The sequence below is a fragment of the Scatophagus argus genome, chromosome 21 (genome assembly GCF_020382885.2).
Source record: "Scatophagus argus isolate fScaArg1 chromosome 21, fScaArg1.pri, whole genome shotgun sequence".
NCBI classification, from domain to species: Eukaryota; Metazoa; Chordata; class Actinopteri; family Scatophagidae; genus Scatophagus; species Scatophagus argus.
The window spans coordinates 7,757,455-7,776,263 of NC_058513.1; the positions used below are offsets into that span (position 1 = coordinate 7,757,455).

The following is an 18,809-nucleotide window of genomic DNA, read 5'->3' on the forward strand; positions in this document are numbered from 1 at the left end:
AGGACGAAGCGGAAATGACTTCCAGCGTCAACAGTTTGGTGTACTAGGTGTCTACATTATGGAAAATTATCATTGTTTCAGCTTTCTGCGAATGAATAAGCTGATAAAGTTGTCGACATAAGGCTTTGTTGCGACTTGCTTTATGTTCTAAGAAATTTCACAGGTATCTCTTAAATAATTTCACGAGGCGACATGTGAAATAGACCTACAGTACGGGAAGGTTTTTACTAGGACACTTGTTCGCTATTTTGCAGACCCTCATTGTGCTGTAGTCTATTATTTTATAAACATTTATACATTTCTAAGCAAACTGTAGGCCTAGTATATTGGCTAATATATTCTGTAACAAGTTATGCAGTTCAATATGCTTGTAGCTGCCTATTTTACTGCTACAAAGGCACACATTTAGACTTTCAGAATTAAAATTTGAATTTTCACAGTTCAGTTTGTCATAAGCATCCTGAAGTGGCTGTAGATTGTCAGGTACTCAAACTGCACAAAGCAAGGAACAAAAAAATGATTTTGCAAATTTCACCTTCAATTCACCTGTAACCATATTGATGCTGCATCTTTCTTCTGCAGATGAAAGTCATCCAGCACTCTGTGGAGACCCTACAAACTGCTTTGGTCTCCAATCATAACAACTTGTCCAAACTTTACAGCAAGTACACAAAAGAAGAAAGGCAACTTCTGGAGGGAGGATTCCACCCAGGGCAGCCCGGTTCTCTTTTCCAAACCATCACAGTCCACTCTGACTCAGACTGGATCTCCGCGCACCCTGAGGAGCCTCAAGACTTTGAGAGCTTCTACAGAAACCCTTACCGCAAGACCCCCAGTGCAAGTCACGATACTATATATATTCAGACTATAGGTGAGTATGTTTGTGCATACTGCCGCTAGAGCCTCTGTATTTTTCAGTCCATGTGAAGTGTGTGGGTGTGTTTGTGAAAATGTTCTCACAGCATTAGCCCTGATAAGATTTCTGTTTTTTTTTTGTTTTGTTTTTAAAGAAATAGCATGTAACCACGTGCATATTTGCTATTTCTCAAAGGCAACCATGAACACTTACAATAAACATGTCACCATACTTTCTTGACATGCATGAAACATCATTGAAACTCACTGTGGGCTGTACAGATGGATGAAACGTGCAATATGGTATACAATGGCCTTAATTCTGCCCATTTTGTGTAGGTTCCTTTGGGGAGGCAAGGGCTCAGACAGAACAGTATGTGGAGTGGCTCAGAGAGTACTGCCAGGCCTTCTTCTATGGGCTTTCTGTTAAGTTACTACCGGCTGTTACTGTAGCTGAAACAAGATGCTCTTTCAGGGTTAACAGTAACTCCCACAACCTTCAGATCCTCACCGGTAAGTAGTTTCTTTACACTTACTTAAGACTATCCAACATTTCTCTTGCATAAGGATGAATCGTAAAATTCAGTGATCTCCAACTGGACGGTGCATGATATTCCTTTGTCATTATTGTTTGCTCTTGAAATTTAGGTGACCTGCTACGATTCCTGCAGAATAGGATACCAAAAGATGCTTTTTGTATTGTTGGAATCACAATGATTGACCTCTACCCCAAAGACTCCTGGAACTTTGTCTTTGGACAGGCTTCTCTCAGCATGGGTGAGATTTTATGACAAAATCTTAGCTAAATAAATATAACATTTTCTGTGACTAGATGCTACCACGCCTAATCATAATGATAGTGATAGTCCACTGCATTTCAACATATAGTAAATCCTTGCTTAAAATGCCATGGTATGTAGAGGACAAGCACAGAGTCTGTTTACCTTGCTTCACTGGTGATCATCACTATGGTCTGTGATTATGTAATGTAGTTGAGCTGCCATTAGATGGCGACAGAGATTGAGACTTGTTTTTCTGCTGTGTTTACAGGAATGGGTGTTTTCAGCTTTGCTCGGTACGATGACAACTTCTACAGCAGAAGTTATGCTGGCAGGCTGAAGAAATCGCTTAAGCCAAAACAGGGGGACTATTCTGTGTTTGACGGATACTACACACCCCCCATCACCAGCACTCTACTGCTTCGATCCTGCAAGGTTTCTATCAAACACTCCACTCACTCAATTTTGGTACTGAGAACCTTTGAGTAGCCCTGCCAGAGGTCTTCCCTCCTTTAACTTTTATCAGTACTGCTGATAAAAACACTCAATATTGCTGGTTTTCTTTTTGTTATCAGAGAAACCTAATGTTAAATATTTATTTCCAGACAATGACCCATGAGATTGGCCACATGTTTGGAATTAAGCATTGCCAGTGGTTGAGCTGTGTCATGCAGGGCTCCAACCACCTGGAGGAGTCTGATCGGCGGCCCCTGGATTTCTGCCCTGTCTGCCTTCGAAAGCTACAAGTCGCTGTCGGCTTTAAAATAGCTGAAAGATACGAGGTAAAACAAACAACGTTTTCATAGGAAAAAAAGACATATTTCACAAAGAATCTGTCTGTTTCACAATTAGATTGAATTTTAACTGTAATTATATGTATTTCATGTCCAGTAAACATATATTTTGTTTTACACTTGGTCTCTATATGTCCTTTCTTTTGTTTCTTTTGTTGTCTCATTAGGAGCCACTCTTGGATATGAGATGTTTGTCCTCCCATTAGTTTTTATCAAAGCTCACCAAAAGTTCAGTTTACTAAGGTTTATTTTTTATAATTTTTTTTTAAGTTTATGTTTATCTGTGTTCAACAGGCTTTACTGCACTGGATGGAGGAGGATCAGAGTCAGACATCCAGACCAGAGGAGGCCTCTGCGCTGCCCTTTCCGAAACCCACTGAAGCTTTTCTTACATCCAGACTGTGGCTCCGCAGGTGCCTGGACATTCTGAGAAAAAAAGATGAACTGTAGTACTTGCCTATAATTCTAAATAAGATCAGGAAGTGAGTGCAACAGCTTCAACCTATTCATGTATTAAAAAAACATTACATCTGTTTAGAGGTTCAAATCACTCTGTCGCTTTATTGCGATTGAACACATTTTCATTACAAAAATAGTTTGAGTCTGACATCTCATATCACATTAACAGCTTAAAGTTTGATTAAAAATAAAGACTTTTAATCATGTTATTTCCTGAGCTTTTAGGTATTTTCTATAACACACGTTACAGAATCTGTGCAATTAATTGGTCTTGCAGCTACATTTGTGTCAGTTTTTCTGGTTATCATTGATCACCAGCAGGTAATTAGTTCATCAGGTATCAGTGTTGCGTTTCGTTTCTGTAGTATCTAAAACTGAGGCACCTTCATTAATGTTAGATCACTCGTGATCACGTAAGGCACAAATGCTACATTCATGTTGTGATCTAAAAGTTCTCGAGATTGCTCTCAGAGCACAGATCTACAATGATGATTAACACTTAATAAGTGGTCTTTCTCTTCACTGTATTCATGTCATGTTAGCACTTCCCAGCAACTGTCTTTAGATAACCTCTTACCCTCATATGGCTTGGCACTCTTATTTCCCTATTATCGTGTTATCAGCTCAAGCAAAACGTATAACCTCCTCGACATCTCTTGTGGCCTCCGCCATGCTGGGGATCAAGCTGTCATCTACTTCAGAACAATGTTCCAGACTGTCAGATCTTTTGTCCAGGTTATGAACTGCACTCTGTTCCTCACAGTCCCCTTTCTTTTCATATATATCTTTAGAGCGTTTTGAGTTCCTTCTCCAGCAGAGTAATCCTCTCTTGGCAGGTTTTACCAGACCCAGGAACACGGCACTAATTGCCATGCCGCCCGCACAGGAGTAGAAGGCTGATCCATAGTTTTGAGTCACATCCACCAGCACGCCTGATAAGTGATGGAGGAGGATCAAAAGAAAGCATTAAAGGGGCACTCCAACAATTTTACACATCAACTTCACTTGTCATGAGGAGTACAAACTTGTGGAAAAGGTTGCTTATCATCATCTGTGGTCTTGTGCAGAGTTTACGAGACATTATTTGACAGCAAGGGTCTAATGAGAGAATCTACTCTGTTGCTACTCTGTCTACTACTCTGTTGCATTATGGGAAACGAAGAATCAAGTGTTTTTGGAGTGTGACTCATACTGAGCACCAGATGCCAGGAGACCTCTTTTTGGTAATCGGTCTCACAAGTCCAACTATATCAAAGTGCAGTTCGAAAAAGATGGAGTGGCCCTATAAAGCAGACAGCTTTAAAGAGCCACTCCATTAGAAAGCCTTAAAAATATGATAAAGCTGACTGATTCATTATGATTTCAGAGCAAGATGCTATTCTATATATGGGATGTTATCTCATAGGACTAACACTAGATGTAAAATATATGTGATCTATTTTACAGGTAAAACGTGTATTCAAACTAGACCTAAAAATGGCATCTATGTATGTTGCTGTGATTTAAGTCAGTGTCTGCAATTCTTGTCTTGCTCTTTGTCTTTCAGCTTGGATTTTACAGTATATACAATGTAAGTGCATATGGTCAGTGGCACATTATATCAAAATCATCCATAAAGTGAAACCACAGCACTACAAGAAAATTCTTACCTCCAAGTGGGGGTCCAGCCAGCCCAGCAAAGCTGTGTATGAACACATAGACACCAGCAGCTGAAGACATCCGCTCTATGCCCACCACATCATCCTCAGCCAGCATGGGGATGTGGGTGCACGCTAGGGTACCCATTAAGAAACCATACAAAGCGCAGCACACAGCCAGGCCGTAGAACTCCGTGACAAAAGTAAATCCCACTAGATCCATAGTCATTGTAATGACACACACCAGAAGCACAAGCAGCTTCCTCTTCATGAGCTGCTTCCGCGTCAGGATCCACCCAATGGAGAATCGGCCAAAGAGTTCAGCCACAGCCATGGTGGAGAGCATGTAAGTGGCACGGTCCCGCTCCACACCTCGACTCACACTCAGCTCAATGATGTAGAGCTGAGGGGCAAAGAAGCCAAGTGTGGCGAACAGTCCAAACAGTGAATAGAAAATGAAGCTGCACTCTCTGAGGATGGAGAAATCTAGAAGTTTCGAATTCTTGGCCAGCAGCTTTTCATCACCTGATTTCAGCTCCTGGTCTTTCACCACTGGTTTCTCTGCATCTTTGTTCTTTTTCTCCTCTGACTCTGTAATCTCTGTAAGACTGTTTTCCACAGACGTGTGTGGGCTACTGTTGTCTGCATCCTTCAAAGACTGGACACCAGAGTCTCCAGTGCTCACGGAGCCTCTGGTTAGCTCGTTGTCCAGACTGTGGGCAGTATTATGTGTATGTGAGGTATTGCTTGTTATAGAGTCTTCTGGGTTTGTGCCCTCTACATTCTTTTTTGTACCGAGGGCCTCAAGTTCCTTTGGAGACAGTCTGTCAGTCTCTGTCTCACGGGTCGTTCCTGGTTTGATAACGATCGGCCGGAGCAGAACACCACAGATGATGATGATGCTTTGCAAAGCACCTATTACTGCCATGGTGTGTCGCCAGCCAATGTGGCCCTTCAGTGCAGAAAAGGCTGAGAGGCAGGAGGAGATTGTTAGGAAGTGTTCATCACAAAAGTTGCATATGTGGTTTTAAACATTCTACAGCCTGTTCAGGATGGACATAAAATCAATGTTGTTTAGCTCTGCTGCTGTCGGTAAGTCCAATGACAACACTGAAAACAACTTTGTTTCTCAACACCCATCTGTGGCCCTTAGCCCAAGTTCACTGGTTCCCACTGAATCTTTAAAAACAGATTCAATGGAAACAAATTTATAGTTTGATTTAAAAAATAAAGAGTAAATAGTTTATTTGTTGGGGACTATATTTTCACCATAGTGACACATGCTGCAATTTACAGCAGCAGGGCGGTGTATGTGGGATAGTTTTTGTACAACTACTATGCAGATCAATTTACTGTTAATTTATTTATTCTTTCCTTGGCAATTGTTGACAATAAGAAGAATACAGAATATTGTCACACTTGTCTTTACAAATTCTATCCATGAAGAATCTCTGAATCTTCCCCTGCAATGTTTTCTTTAGACATTGCATTTGATTACCCTCCTCGAGTCACCACTTAAGTTATGCAAGTCACCTTGTCAATACTAAAAAATGAATGAATAAAAAAGTACTTTCAAGTCAGTCTCTATTTTGTTGAAAAAAGTTAACACTTTCATTATTCTCCACTGTCTTAAAAATTAATATGTTTAATAAACTCAAAAAGTGAGACAACTTCTGAACTATCTAATCTAATCAACAGAATCACTTCAGAGCCAGTTACCCAAAACAAGCATTTCCCGAGTAACTGAGCCAAGGTCTTATACTCTTTCTACCTAGACAGTATGAAGTTACAGTGACCCTTTTAAATTGTTCAACAGAAAATGCATTTTTCTAGCGTAAACACACATTCACATGGTTTCCCTAAACCCCCATCAAATTTGTCTTCTCCAACTGTATGCACGAAACGTTAGTGAAAGCTCTTGCACTCACCTGGCGTCAGGGCAAACAATGACAGGGGCTCTCCAGTGGAAGCCACAGCTGTGACCAGAGACCGTCGACGGGTAAAGTACTGCGAAAGGATTGTCACGGTGGGAAGGAAGGCCAGACAGTAGCCCAGGCCTGCACAGTGAAAAACATGATTAATTAAAACAAAATTTTGTTGCACAAGCTGCTAATAAACTAATTCAAAGAATAATAACACTATATGATGGTCAGAGAGGGAGACAAAGGAAGAAGAAAGCAATACCTGCAACTAATCCATAGGTGATGTACATTTGATTGACGGAGCTGGTAAAGCTGGTGGCTATGGTACCTGAAGAAATAAGCAATCCTCCAACCATAACAACACACTGGAACCCAAAGCGGTTAGTCAACACGGATGAGAGAGGAGCTGAGGACATATGGAGACCAAACAGGTTTTTTTAGTGTGGACTATAGTACATTCTCATAACTCCATTTTCATTCCAATTTCTAGTGTGTACTTTATGTGGATTTACAAGATTGCACCCATTTAACCTCATCAGCTGTACTCACCATTGAAGGTCATGACAAACACGCAGATGGAAACAATCCAGGAGACCCGACTGTTGGTCTCCCCAAACTCCTCCATTAGGTCCTGGAGGAAAATGCCAAAGCTCTTGATGGTGCCATAGGTGAAAACCTCCACCAGGAAGAAGGCCACAGCCACTGCCCATCCCCAGCCTCCATCAGGGGCCTCTGGGTACACATTAGGCCCCAGGAAGCGTGTCCCTTTCACCCCACACAGTGCCATGCCTTGAAAAACAGAAAAGAGAGTTTTCGTAAATGATATAATGGTCAACAAGAAGGAATGTATATTTTACTGGTTCATTGAGTTGAAGAAAAACAAAGTTTGTGCACAATGTGGCTGCAAAAAGCCAAGAACCTGTTAAGTCATGTAGTGTGCCTATTATTACAGTAAGAAACATGAAAATGTTAACCCCCTTCAGCCTGGCTCACAACAAAACACCCCCAGTGATTACCTACAAATCAGTACTTTTAATCTTTAATTTCACTTTCAGAAACAACCAGCACATTTATTAGTAATTCTTAGATGTTTATAACCCAAAACAGACAACAGCTTTGTGAGTTCAGCTGCACTGCTGATAAATTAAAGCTGCAGAGGTGTCAACTGCTGTAATGTTTACAATAACACAACTGGTCTGAATGGTATTTTGTCATTTTCAAACACTAAATACAACCTGTATTTTGTGAAGCAGGTGGACATTAATGATGAATGGCGGTGCAGACAAGGATGAGTGTGTTATCATGTACACAAATATTAACAAATACACAAACAGACCAGCTGCCATGGACAAATGTCTATTTATAGAGAGTGATTAGTGTAATTAACATATTCTGAATACCAATCAAACCTGCCCAGTACATTTAAGTCACCCAGGTCAATGTAATTAAGACATGTACTGACACTTACTAACCTACTTTAAAATAAAGTCTATGGCCAGAACTCATGTTAAACTACAGCAGCTTCTGCTCTTAAACATTAACATTACAAGAACTATTTACTGTATGACGTAAATATCAACTTAGTGGATCATAAGTTAAGATTATTACCTGTATGTTAGATTACTATTTCCAAGGTCAATAATGAACAGTTCAATGTTGTAATGTAATGTTCAACATAGAATGCATTAATGTGGACATATTATTTTAATTTAAAAAATTCAATCCACTTATAATTAACACATTTTTGAAAAGAAAAACCAACTTGCAAATAGGGCTTGAAAAATTGATCGAAATATCGGAATCACAAACTTGCAAGTGCTATATCAAAACCGCAGGGGATTCTAATATTGCACTATACCTATAAAGGCATGTACCTATAAAATGTATCAAAACTTAATATTATAATAAAGCAGTGTGGTGCTACAGAGATGCGCCAAGCTCCAAATCAAATTATCCAGATGTAAAGGAACACTTGACGCAGCAAAATCAAATCATCATCACGTTTATTTTTCCCCAGTGGAAATTAAATAGAAAAAAAAGACCATTCCCATTAAAATCCTGACTTACATTTCACGACAATGCACTATCTTTATTCGTTAATTAAGATGGGTGGGAGGGGGGTTGGTAATGTTGAGTGGCCACAATCATTATATGGTGCGTCCTCATGCGGCTGACGCAACGCCATCAGTCAGTCCAGCAGCGGCTCGTGTGGTCGTTGAGCAACTTTGTAAGTAGCCTGCGTATACGTTGCCAGTAGGAGCCATACATTTAACTCAAGGCGTGGTAAATATGTCTTGCCATGTACATATACTTTACTAAGGTAAACGTAGTCATAAGCCATCACATAGCTTGTATTTAAGTAGTCTGCCTCACCTGTGTGTAGCAAGTTTCAGAGAGAAGTGGCCGTACTTCCTTCCCTTATAATCCCCTCGCGCTCTCCGTCAACTAAAGACTTTGCACGTGTTCTCGGGTGCATATATCCACAACCACGCACACGTGGAAACACGGACACGCAAAAAAAAAATACAAAGTAGCATGTTGCCTGACACTAGTTCGCATTTATGAACGGCTCCCTCCCTAACTTTCGGTAAAGGGGGGGGGGGTGGGGGTGTGTGTGCGTGTGTGTGTATGTGTGTGTGTCTGCGTGTTGGGGGGAGGTAACGGGGTTAAAGAGATCTGGTTACAGCCAGTTCTTGCCCCATGTCGGTCTGTTGACTCCCCCCTCCTCGAGCTCTGGGATGCGGAGTTGTTGTGTTCATTGCTGGTGTGTGACAGACTGAACGACAGGGTGAATTTGGGTATGGATGTCGCTGTGGTTTCAAGCTGTAATGTGTGGTGAAAACTTCTAGTCAAATACATTATTACCTAATTAAAAATTAAAAAAACAATAAAAGACATACAAACCTCAAAGGTTAATTTTTAAGAGATAACAAGTATGTTAAGTAGTTTTTTGTTCTTGGATTCCAAACAGACCTTACATATACACAAACCTAAATATTCCACCTCTGTCAGACTGGAAAAATTACATAAATTTTTATCATTTTTTAAATTACTCTCAAATGTGATAATTTCCCTGCATAAACTCTCAGTTTTTGTTTCATCTGTAGCTATAAATGCTGATCTTGTCAATATTTGTCAATATTTAGACTTGAAGAAGTGGTTGGGAGTCTGGTGTGAGATTTAAAGCCACAGCTGCCTCTCTGTTTTGAATGTGCTTACACTGTACATTTCCTTACAGAGGTTTGGCTTCTTGTTCGGAGAGAGATTTTGATCGGTTATACAATAATTGTTTGATATTCAAGTTTAGCTTGATATACTGGTGTGAGGAGAGGAGACAGGCTCATTTGGCTGAGGCAAACAACTTTAAGTGTCTTCACCAGAGACACTTAGCTGCCTCTTTTTACCTCGGTCACCATGGGAGAAACTGGGTTAAGGCAAAAAAATAGGTACGTTTCTTCTCTACATGGTATATAAAGATCCATATATCAGCAGAAATAGAGTTTATGATGTTTTTCATCAGTGTATAATTGCCTAAAGAGGCATTGTTTTTTTCCTTATCTTAAAACAAACCCTTTATATCTACAAAGGGAGTGGCTCTCTCTGTCACGTTCCACCGTCGTGTTTCTATAGTAGCCAGACCAAACACGGGCTCTATTACTTCAATTCAACAGAAATGGGTTTTGTGGGGATGATGTACCATAGTTCCAAAACAAAAATAATTCCTACATCATTTTCTTTATTTATGTGCCACAAGCAGATGTAGCAGGAGAGGGGGACAATGCAGTCATTTAACTATAGAACAGTGTTTCACATTTTGAGAACTGATTTGGTTACAGTTGCCAAACATCTGTCCACTTAGTCACTCACATCATACTTAGACTTATCGTTTCACTGTGAGTTGGTATCCTGTACTACTCTTAGTTTAAGAACGGTGCAGCATGTCAGCTAAGGTTTAAATGAAACCTATGTAATCGTTTGCAGATTTTGATCCAAAATGGTGGTGAGTTTCTCCTCATTCCTCCTGTCTGGGATGCTGATCTGTGGTCTGCTTCTGCACATGGTGTCCCAACATGGAGCCAATGTTGATCAGTCCAGTCAGAAGCCCAATTTCATTGTCATACTGGCAGATGATATAGGCTGGGGTGACCTGGATGCTAATCAGCCTGATGAGAAGGCAAACAACACACCTTACCTGAACCTGATGGCTGAGCAAGGACTAAGGTGATTTCAACTGATTTGTTATCATCCAAATCTGATGTAAATTCTATAACCTCTTCAGTATCGTCTTCAGGGCTTTTACTTTTAAGTGGAAACATGAAGGTAAAGAAAGGTTTGGAATTATGATTATGGTTCATTGTATTTCTGTTCGTGACATGTTGGATTGAGACTGCATGTGAAAGGTTAAATACTGTCACCTGAGTATGACTGTCAGAATATTGTCCCTGCTTTCTTCCTCTGTGATATTCACTTCCAATTGTCCCGTTGTAACGTGTCATTTCTCCTTAAAAATATTTTTTTCCAGATTGACCGACTTCCACTCTCCTGCCTCCACCTGTTCTCCTTCCCGTGCTGCCATCCTGACAGGCCGCTACGGACTGAGAAACGGGGTGACACATAATTTTGCTGTGGGCTCAGTGGCCGGTCTGCCTCTGTCCGAAGTCACCTTGTCTCAGCTACTACAGAGTGCGGGTTATTACACCGCCATGATCGGGAAGTGGCATCTCGGCCACAATGGACCATATGGTCCAACTAACAGAGGTGAGTGGAAGTTTGACATTTATCCTCTCAAACTCCTAGGGACCCTAAACCCTATCAGGAAAGTTATTCACTGCAGATGCAAACTATAGTAATTTGATTCATAGAAGAGCAAGATGTCAGTCAGAACAGAAAGAATATTTCTTATATATGCTGAAAAATCCAAAATATGAAGCTCCTCAAAGGTTATAGTCCAACCTTGAGGATCTCTAAAATAGCAGAAGTTTAACAGTTGAAACACTTTAAACACGGAAAAATATTTATTATTATTTATATACACCACCTAAAACAATGAGATATTAGTCATCTATTTTATTGCACAACACTGTATCTTTCCGGTTCAGTGCTGTGGCATCCATCAGTTTTTTCAAGGCCCTTCCAGCCACACGGAGTTCATGCGCCAATCCATTGGCCACGCTGCAGGGAGCAGAGAACACATGACAAGTTTCTGCAGCTGTGTCTTGGGAAACAACAGACTTGCGCCTAATTTTTTCCTACAGCCGACTTAAGACCTGACCCCCACTATCACTTGCCCATCAGTCACTTCTTCAGCCCCTTGTAGGCGGAGTTCTTCGTGATAAATGGACATGTCATCTGTTGTGCTTATACAAAAACATAAAAACTGGTTTATAAGCTTTAGTACCTGTAAACTAGGGACCGAGGGGTCTTCTATAGTAAAATGATTTTGAACCAGACCAAAAGGAAACACCAAATTAAGAACGAGGTGTGTCCCTTTATGAGAAGAGTCACTGAACCAAGCTAAAATACATTTGGAACATTTGTAATCTCCTGTATTGCACTGTGCTTTCTTTCACTGGATGTTAACCTTATTGACCATCTCCAGAAAATATGCCCAGAGGAAAGGCTGAACTGTAGCTACATCCAAAAAAAATAGTTAGTGTACCATCCATACGTTATTATTTCACCATATCCAAGATCAAGAAGAAGATTTCATGCTCAGTTATTTACTTACATTGATAGAACAAGTCATTGCTTGTGAGGTATTTTTCTTCATGTTCGTGTATGTGTGACTGTATATACATAATGCTTTTTGTTTGCCGGGCATGGTACCAACATGTCATTACACTTGCATTTATGAATATTTGCATGTTAATTGTCTCTTCAACAGGTTTTGACTACTACTTAGGTATCCCTTACAGTAATGACATGGGCTGCACTGATGTACCTGGGTACAATTTGCCACAGTGCCTTCCCTGTGACTCATCTGGACCTCAGGTGATCAGGTATGGCTCTTTGCTGCTACTTTAATGACTATGACACCCTCAGGCTATAATAGCAGTTGTTTCTACAGGTACAAGGCACCACAGAAACTGTAGGCATTTCTTAAGTAATATAAGACTGAGTGGATGATGTCATTATCAGAGGATTTGTTCCACTTGGAACATTATATTTTAGTCAATCTACAGAGAGAAGCTTTAAGAGATTTTGACTTTACAAAATCATACAGATACGGAAAGTATTGTAAAAATTTTCAGTTTGTTATCTAAGTAAAGCCAGGAATGATGAGTGCATCTGTCATCCAAGAAATACAAAATCCAGAGTCCTGAATCCCGAGGTGTTGGTGTGTCGGGTGAACATAGTGTTGTGTGGGGAAGTTGGAGATCCAGGGAAGAAGAACCAAAACACTATGAAAGGGAAACAGAGCAGAACACAAGTAATTATGGAGAGAGTATTGACAGGCCCTGACACCACACCTTCCTAATTAATTCCTAACTGTAACTACCTGACAGCCTTATTCACGTATGCCATTTATTATGTTCTTATGCTCTGCTCTCATCAGATTGAAGAGGAGTGTACATGGGGGCTGTTATTCCAAAGTGGGCCTTCCTCTGATTGAAAACAGAAGTATTGTGGAGCAGCCGCTTGACCTGTGGACACTAACAGAACAATACAAATCCGCTGCAATCAGGATTATACAGAATGCAAGGTACAATACAGTTGCGAAAACGAAGAAAGTACAGTAGAAATTTATATTAGGCTGTTGATATGTATGATACACAACAAGTATGGGACAAACCATTTATACAACACAGATTAGAAGTCACTTACTCTTGCTCATATTTCCCCCTCCACAGACTACTAAGTAATATGGATGTGTGTGTGTTCAGAAATTAATCAGAGGTACAGAACTGAAGAAGGTTGAGGCTATAATGCCTGCATACGTAAATACTGTAAATCACAATGTTGCACCGATTCAGTTTATTCATATTAGATTAAAAGGAGCATGCTAGATACAGTTGTTGTCACATTGACAGAACCATGGGACATAAAAAGCTGAATGCTGTGTTAAATGTTGACAGGTTGCTGGAGTGCAAACATGAATGTGAATGAATAGTCGCTCAGCGTTTGAGTTGAGCTTTGACTGAGTCTCATGTTGTGCAACCTGCCTGTGTGTCTGAGCTACATATGTTCTGGTTTCATTCCATTCCATTACATGAGAACAAGCTTTTTTTTTTTTTTTTTTTTTTTCAAGCCAAGTCAGTTTTATTGATGTAGTGCCGAATTATTACAGGCAGTATCTCAGGACACTTCGGTGTACAAAGCAAAGTTTTGACCACCATTCTGTTTATTGTTATGTCACACAAAGGCAGTGGTAGGACTCTGAAATTTTATGTTTTATTTATGTGTGTTGACACCAAAAATGCAAGATGGATCCAGTAAAGCATGAAGCTTTGGAAAAGGAGTAACCTGTCCTAACCCAGTAGTAGTAGTCTGGATTCTGTTTGTGTGTGTGTGTGTGTGTGTGTGTGTTGAAGGGACGGGGGGAGGGTAAACCCTGCTGTTTGCAGCTGTCTGTGAAAGGCAACAGGTCTTCATGCTATAGCACAGGGTCATGTGAATCATTGCAGCGGCTGTTGGCCATGTGCTGTCAAGACCAAACAGCATGCAGACTTCTTTTCAGTCAAGTCAATTAAAGTGATGAATAGTGTGCTCCTGGTTTGTTCGAAAGTTGGAAAGCCCACATTCCTGCAAAAGGGAAGTGTCAACATGGACTCTAAAGTAGGAAACATGTTCCACTGTGGACATTCATAGCCAATGAATGCCACGCATTGATTCCAGACAGATTATCTCCAAACATGTATTTGAGTTCATTTTTTTAAAAACACTGTATAACTTAAAATAAAACACTTCTTGACAAACTACATGTCTTTTTTTAAATTACAGCTCAAGTATGCACTGCATTCTGTCCTAAGATTATTTAGTACTTTAAAATCAGCATATTAATAGAGAGATTGGTAAACAGGCTGTTAAATTTTCTGCTCCACGTAAGTGGAACAATTAAGAGATTTTGTGAGGTTAGACAGGCTGATCCCATTTGCTCGGTTTAAGTCTCTGTTGGCTGGCTTGGAGTGTTGCTTATGTGTGTATTTTTGCCTTGTTTTATTGTCCCGTGCACACAGGGCAGCCATGAAAAGGAGAGGGAACTATTCTCACCAGGGTGCTCTATGTAAATAAAGGTTGAATGGAAAAGAAGATCCATCAAAATAATTCAAATAGTATTCAAAACTAAAAATTCCAAATATCATGTTAGCGGTGCCAGTATTATACACTAGCAAGTCACTGAGCAGAAGCAAACAGTTGAGATACAGTTATTGCTTTGTTCAAATCAGTGTCAGACATTCATGTCTCTTACCTCATTTTTCCAGGCTGTGAGCACAAGTTGACATGGAAACCAGGATGCGACTGGATACTAGAGCCCATTCTTTGGTTTAGACGTAAATCTGTGTCTTTGGTTTAGACAATCTGTTTGTGTACAGAAATTAATCCAAAGAGACATTTCTCAATATAAGTTGTCTTAATTGTCTGTGCAGGGAGCGAGGACAGCCCTATTTCCTCTACATAGCGCTGGCTCACATGCACGTTCCCCTGGCCCCTCCGCTCCCTCCAGATGCTTCTGCCGCTGCCCGTCTCCCAGATGATGGCAAAGTGTACAGCGCCAGTCTGCGAGAGATGGACAGCCTGGTGGGGGCGATAAAGAGTTTTTCTGATGAGACAGACAAACATAATACTCTGATCTGGTTCACAGGTTAGTCAGCTGGGTGGGTTCCGTCTTTTCTTCCATACTACCAGTGTATACTGAAAAACTCTAATCTTGCATTGTTTGTGTGTCCCCTGTTTAGGCGACAACGGCCCTTGGGAACAGAAGTGCCAGTACACAGGAAGTGTTGGACCATTTGTGGGAAAGTGGCAGGTCAGCAGAGGTATAAAAAAATAAATAAATAAATTGTCAGAAAAATTAGAAACTTATTTCGTGCATGCCTTATGAAGATGGTTGGTGTGTATGTGTGTGTGTGTGGCTGTACATTTTATTGTTGAGGTCATGTTTTGCCTGTGTGTCAGGTGGAGGCTCAGCTAAGAAGACCACCTGGGAGGGAGGTCACAGGGTACCAACAGTGGCCTATTGGCCTGGGAGGGTCCCTACAAACACCACCAGCTCTGCCCTGCTCAGGTTCTCACATTTTACCAACAAGCAGGGACTACTTTAAATGCTTCAACTGCTAGTGTTCACTTTACAGATCCTATTTAAAATGATGGATCTAACCCTGTGCGCTGAGGCATACTACTAGGTCACACAGGCTGGAGGATACATTCAAAAGCATTTTTACCCATTTTAGCAAATGGATTGATTGGTTGGTCCTTCATGTTGGTCCAGACTGAAATATCACTACTCAATTCTTTGCTTTTATGGAAAAATCTGTGGAATGGATTACTATGAAATATGGCTTACATATTTAGCATCAATGTTGAATTTTGCTAACAAGAGAGATGGCGACCCTCCTCAAATCGCCATAAGAGTTTTAGCATGCTGACATTAACATGTAGCTCTGTGCACACACTGAACTGTCAGCACAGCTGTACACCATGCTATCACAGTTTTGTTTGCACAGAAATAAGTGTTACCAAATGGCATTTTTCTCTCCTTTCATCTCTGTCTTTTTCCTCAGTTTTATCAAACACCCACTTCTAGGTGTCCCTTAAGGGGGCAAAAATGAATTCAGTAATATCAAATCAAATCCAACGGAAGGTGCAAAACAGACCTCTCTTCTCTTTATGCCCTCTTGCAGTGGTATGGACATCTTCCCAACCCTTCTGTCCCTGGCAAATGTAACTCCCCCCTTAGACAGACGTTACGATGGCATTGATGCCACAGATGTCCTCTTGCATGGTGGACAGAGTGGTCATGAGGTATTAATTAATGGGTCTCGTCAATCTTACTTTGATTTACATAATCATCTTTCCCTGTATTGTCAATGGAAGGGTTCTGCACTGGGATCTTAATGCAGACATTAGTTCTTCCCTGCTTTCTTCTAGTTTCTCTTCCATCCCAACAGCGGTGCTGCAGGGGAGTTTGGTGACCTGCAGACAGTTCGAACAGGGAAACACAAAGCTTTCTACATCACAGGTACGGGCCATGTGCAGGTCACATGTGCCCACAGTGGAAAAACCAGTCACAACACATACAGTTACACAGTATTTGTCAGCAAAATAGGTAACTTTCTCTAACAGTGAGGGTAGTGATAACATCACTGGTGTGAGCATAACTCAGAAGTCTACATGACAGCAGTTTTGTTGTCATATTCTAAACCTTAACATTAGGTTTAGCTAATAACAGGTAAATTAATTTAGTCTATTTTCACATTTGTTTTATGCTTTTTTCGTATAACCCAATACATCTTCATTAAGCACAGTTTAATGGGATAACAGCTCACAACAAGTAGACATAAAGTTAATGTAATATTACATATTTTGAGTTGAGTTGTATTTGATTTTGTCCAGAAAAAAGGCTAATAAGAAATACACACATCCTTGTTAAATTGCAGGTGCAGCTGAGGCCTGTGGTGGTGCAACCGGAAGGCAGCAGCTCCATGACCCGCCCCTGATATTTGATCTGGAGCATGACAAGGGTGAAGAAACACCCCTGGAGGTCAAGGCTCCAGAATACCAGTCGGTAGCGGAGAGGATCGCCCGTAGGAGGGAGGAGCTATTATGGGACATTGCCACTGACAAGTCTGTGTCCACGGCAGACTACAGCACAGACGAATTAGCAGTGCCCTGCTGTGATCCTAGACAGGCTGTCTGCCGCTGCCACAAGCTGGGCTGAGGGTAGGGAAGTCAGGCTGACAGATGTGGAGTCCACTGTCTCCTTTTCAGTTGTACTCAGCTGTTTGTTTGTAGAACTTGTTGATTGGGAAGTTCAATGTCCACATGCAGCAGCGGACGTGCAAACAAGCAAGAGAGAGAGAGAGAGAGAGAGCAAAAGAGATGCAGATGGCCGAACTTTGGACAGTTGATATTGTGAGGTCAATAATTTGACAACAGATTTTATAATATCTATATATAATATCTGTTGTCACAAGTAGACATAAATTTAATGTAATACTTCATGTTTCTGAGTTGTATTTGATTTTGCAGTTTAATTCAGCACTGGAAAGTTTTAATGTTTGTGGAACATTTGAGGTTTTGTGGGACAGACTTCTAAAATGTGTAAAACTTGCTTGCTTTTTTTGTTTTGCTGGATTTAATGCAGGATTTAAATATTAGCATAAATGTCACATAAACCAAAAATCTCCCATGCAGAGACTGAGTTACTTTTCAGCTTTAATGAGTCTCCGGTACAAATGTCCAGTATTGAACAGCTCAATGCAGCGTAAGAGTATCCTAACAGCGCCATCTTTTGGCAAATCAAATGGTATTACCATGTTACTTATTACAACAGTACTATATATAAATGTTATATATACATTATACACACAGTAAAAATCCTCAATATATATTTTTTACGCACGGTAAGTCTATGCGTTTGATATGTAATACTCAAAACATTTTGCAAAAAGAATATTTAATACATCAAAGTAAAAATGACTAATAACTTTCATGTTGACATACTGTATTTTGCATCATGTAGAAGGAAAGGATGTCACTGAAATTCAAGGACCTGTACCTTTGACCTGGACAGCTCACCGTCAAACATTTCACATTCAGCTACAGACTGCTCCTCCCGCAGAGCCGACTCTTCCAGATAAACTATCAAGTTACATTTGTGACTCTGCAGGTTTGTCGTCTCATCTGTCGCTACCGTGATTAGTTATGACAGCTGCATCGGCAAGTCATATAATACTTACTGCATGTATCTAGCGTATGACATGTACAACACGTTTTCCTTCTTGAGTGAACTGCTGCTCCTCATTTAGAAGTAATGCCCACTGATATGCTCCCCACATTTCTGAGGCCTGATTGACAAAAATGCCCTTATGATAGATTTTCAACTGCTAATTCCTTAGATATGTGAAAGAAAACCACACATGACTCTAATTTTATCACGTCATTGTCTGATTGCACTTATTTAGAAGCTGCTAAGATTACCTGTCAGGTGACATCTTATCATCCCTCACTGAGCATTTTTGTGAATCAGGCCCGGCTGCAGGTCATCCCTGTCTATTGTCTCCTGTACTACCTTGTTAAATTCATACTCTGCTGAACCAATGACATGCACATTTGATTGCTACCACGATAATATTGTGCAACAATAATGTCACTGTGCTGTCAGGGTTTCTTGCTGTGGACAGTCAGTATTTTAAAAAAAAA

The 18,809-nt window shown here is 40.5% G+C and overlaps 3 protein-coding genes across 4 annotated transcripts; 2 read left to right on the forward strand and 1 right to left on the reverse strand.

Moving 5' to 3' along the window:
- The first annotated feature begins 6 nt into the window (after positions 1–6).
- On the forward strand, positions 7–3,094 carry LOC124052857 (archaemetzincin-2). 2 transcript variants are annotated; one of them, XM_046377591.1, is made up of 7 exons: positions 7–163; positions 583–871; positions 1,195–1,368; positions 1,504–1,632; positions 1,906–2,069; positions 2,240–2,416; positions 2,723–3,094. In XM_046377591.1, exons 2-7 carry the CDS (start codon positions 583–585, stop codon positions 2,876–2,878), a joined length of 1,089 nt encoding a protein of 362 aa, XP_046233547.1. In that variant the 5' UTR covers positions 7–163; the 3' UTR covers positions 2,879–3,094. The 2 variants fall into 2 exon arrangements, with proteins under 2 accessions (XP_046233547.1, XP_046233548.1); XM_046377592.1 differs by lacking the exon at positions 7–163 and adding an exon at positions 231–483.
- Positions 2,962–9,029, reverse strand: LOC124052853 (monocarboxylate transporter 7-like). Its single transcript, XM_046377588.1, has 6 exons — positions 8,820–9,029; positions 6,996–7,235; positions 6,709–6,852; positions 6,453–6,581; positions 4,537–5,493; positions 2,962–3,819 (listed from the first exon to the last, which is right to left on the reverse strand). The coding sequence occupies exons 2-6, from the start codon at positions 7,231–7,233 to the stop codon at positions 3,512–3,514; spliced, it is 1,776 nt and encodes a 591-aa protein (XP_046233544.1). The 5' UTR covers positions 7,234–7,235; positions 8,820–9,029; the 3' UTR covers positions 2,962–3,511.
- arsg (arylsulfatase G) lies at positions 8,546–18,794 on the forward strand. The gene is made up of 11 exons (XM_046377589.1): positions 8,546–8,673; positions 10,428–10,667; positions 10,969–11,204; positions 12,331–12,445; positions 13,003–13,149; positions 15,035–15,249; positions 15,344–15,424; positions 15,564–15,672; positions 16,289–16,409; positions 16,536–16,626; positions 17,045–18,794. Exons 2-11 carry the CDS (start codon positions 10,441–10,443, stop codon positions 17,323–17,325), a joined length of 1,623 nt encoding a protein of 540 aa, XP_046233545.1. The 5' UTR covers positions 8,546–8,673; positions 10,428–10,440; the 3' UTR covers positions 17,326–18,794.
- The last annotated feature ends 15 nt before the right edge of the window (positions 18,795–18,809 follow it).

What these genes read in the sequence shown, in the direction of transcription:
- LOC124052857 (XM_046377591.1), top strand. Translation starts at nt 583, where the DNA reads ATGAAAGTCATCCAGCACTCTGTGGAGACCCTACAAACTGCTTTGGTC. An exon ending in TATATATATTCAGACTATAG is followed by an intron (nt 872 to 1,194) that starts GTGAGTATGTTT and finishes CATTTTGTGTAG; the next exon opens with GTTCCTTTGGGGAGGCAAGG. An exon ending in ACAGGCTTCTCTCAGCATGG is followed by an intron (nt 1,633 to 1,905) that starts GTGAGATTTTAT and finishes CTGTGTTTACAG; the next exon opens with GAATGGGTGTTTTCAGCTTT.
- LOC124052853 (XM_046377588.1), bottom strand. Translation starts at nt 7,233, where the DNA reads ATGGCACTGTGTGGGGTGAAAGGGACACGCTTCCTGGGGCCTAATGTG. An exon ending in GTTTGTCATGACCTTCAATG is followed by an intron (nt 6,853 to 6,995) that starts GTGAGTACAGCT and finishes ATATGTCCTCAG; the next exon opens with CTCCTCTCTCATCCGTGTTG. An exon ending in GGCTGGACCCCCACTTGGAG is followed by an intron (nt 3,820 to 4,536) that starts GTAAGAATTTTC and finishes ATCACTTATCAG; the next exon opens with GCGTGCTGGTGGATGTGACT.
- arsg (XM_046377589.1), top strand. Translation starts at nt 10,441, where the DNA reads ATGGTGGTGAGTTTCTCCTCATTCCTCCTGTCTGGGATGCTGATCTGT. An exon ending in ATATGGTCCAACTAACAGAG is followed by an intron (nt 11,205 to 12,330) that starts GTGAGTGGAAGT and finishes TCTCTTCAACAG; the next exon opens with GTTTTGACTACTACTTAGGT. An exon ending in AGGATTATACAGAATGCAAG is followed by an intron (nt 13,150 to 15,034) that starts GTACAATACAGT and finishes TTGTCTGTGCAG; the next exon opens with GGAGCGAGGACAGCCCTATT.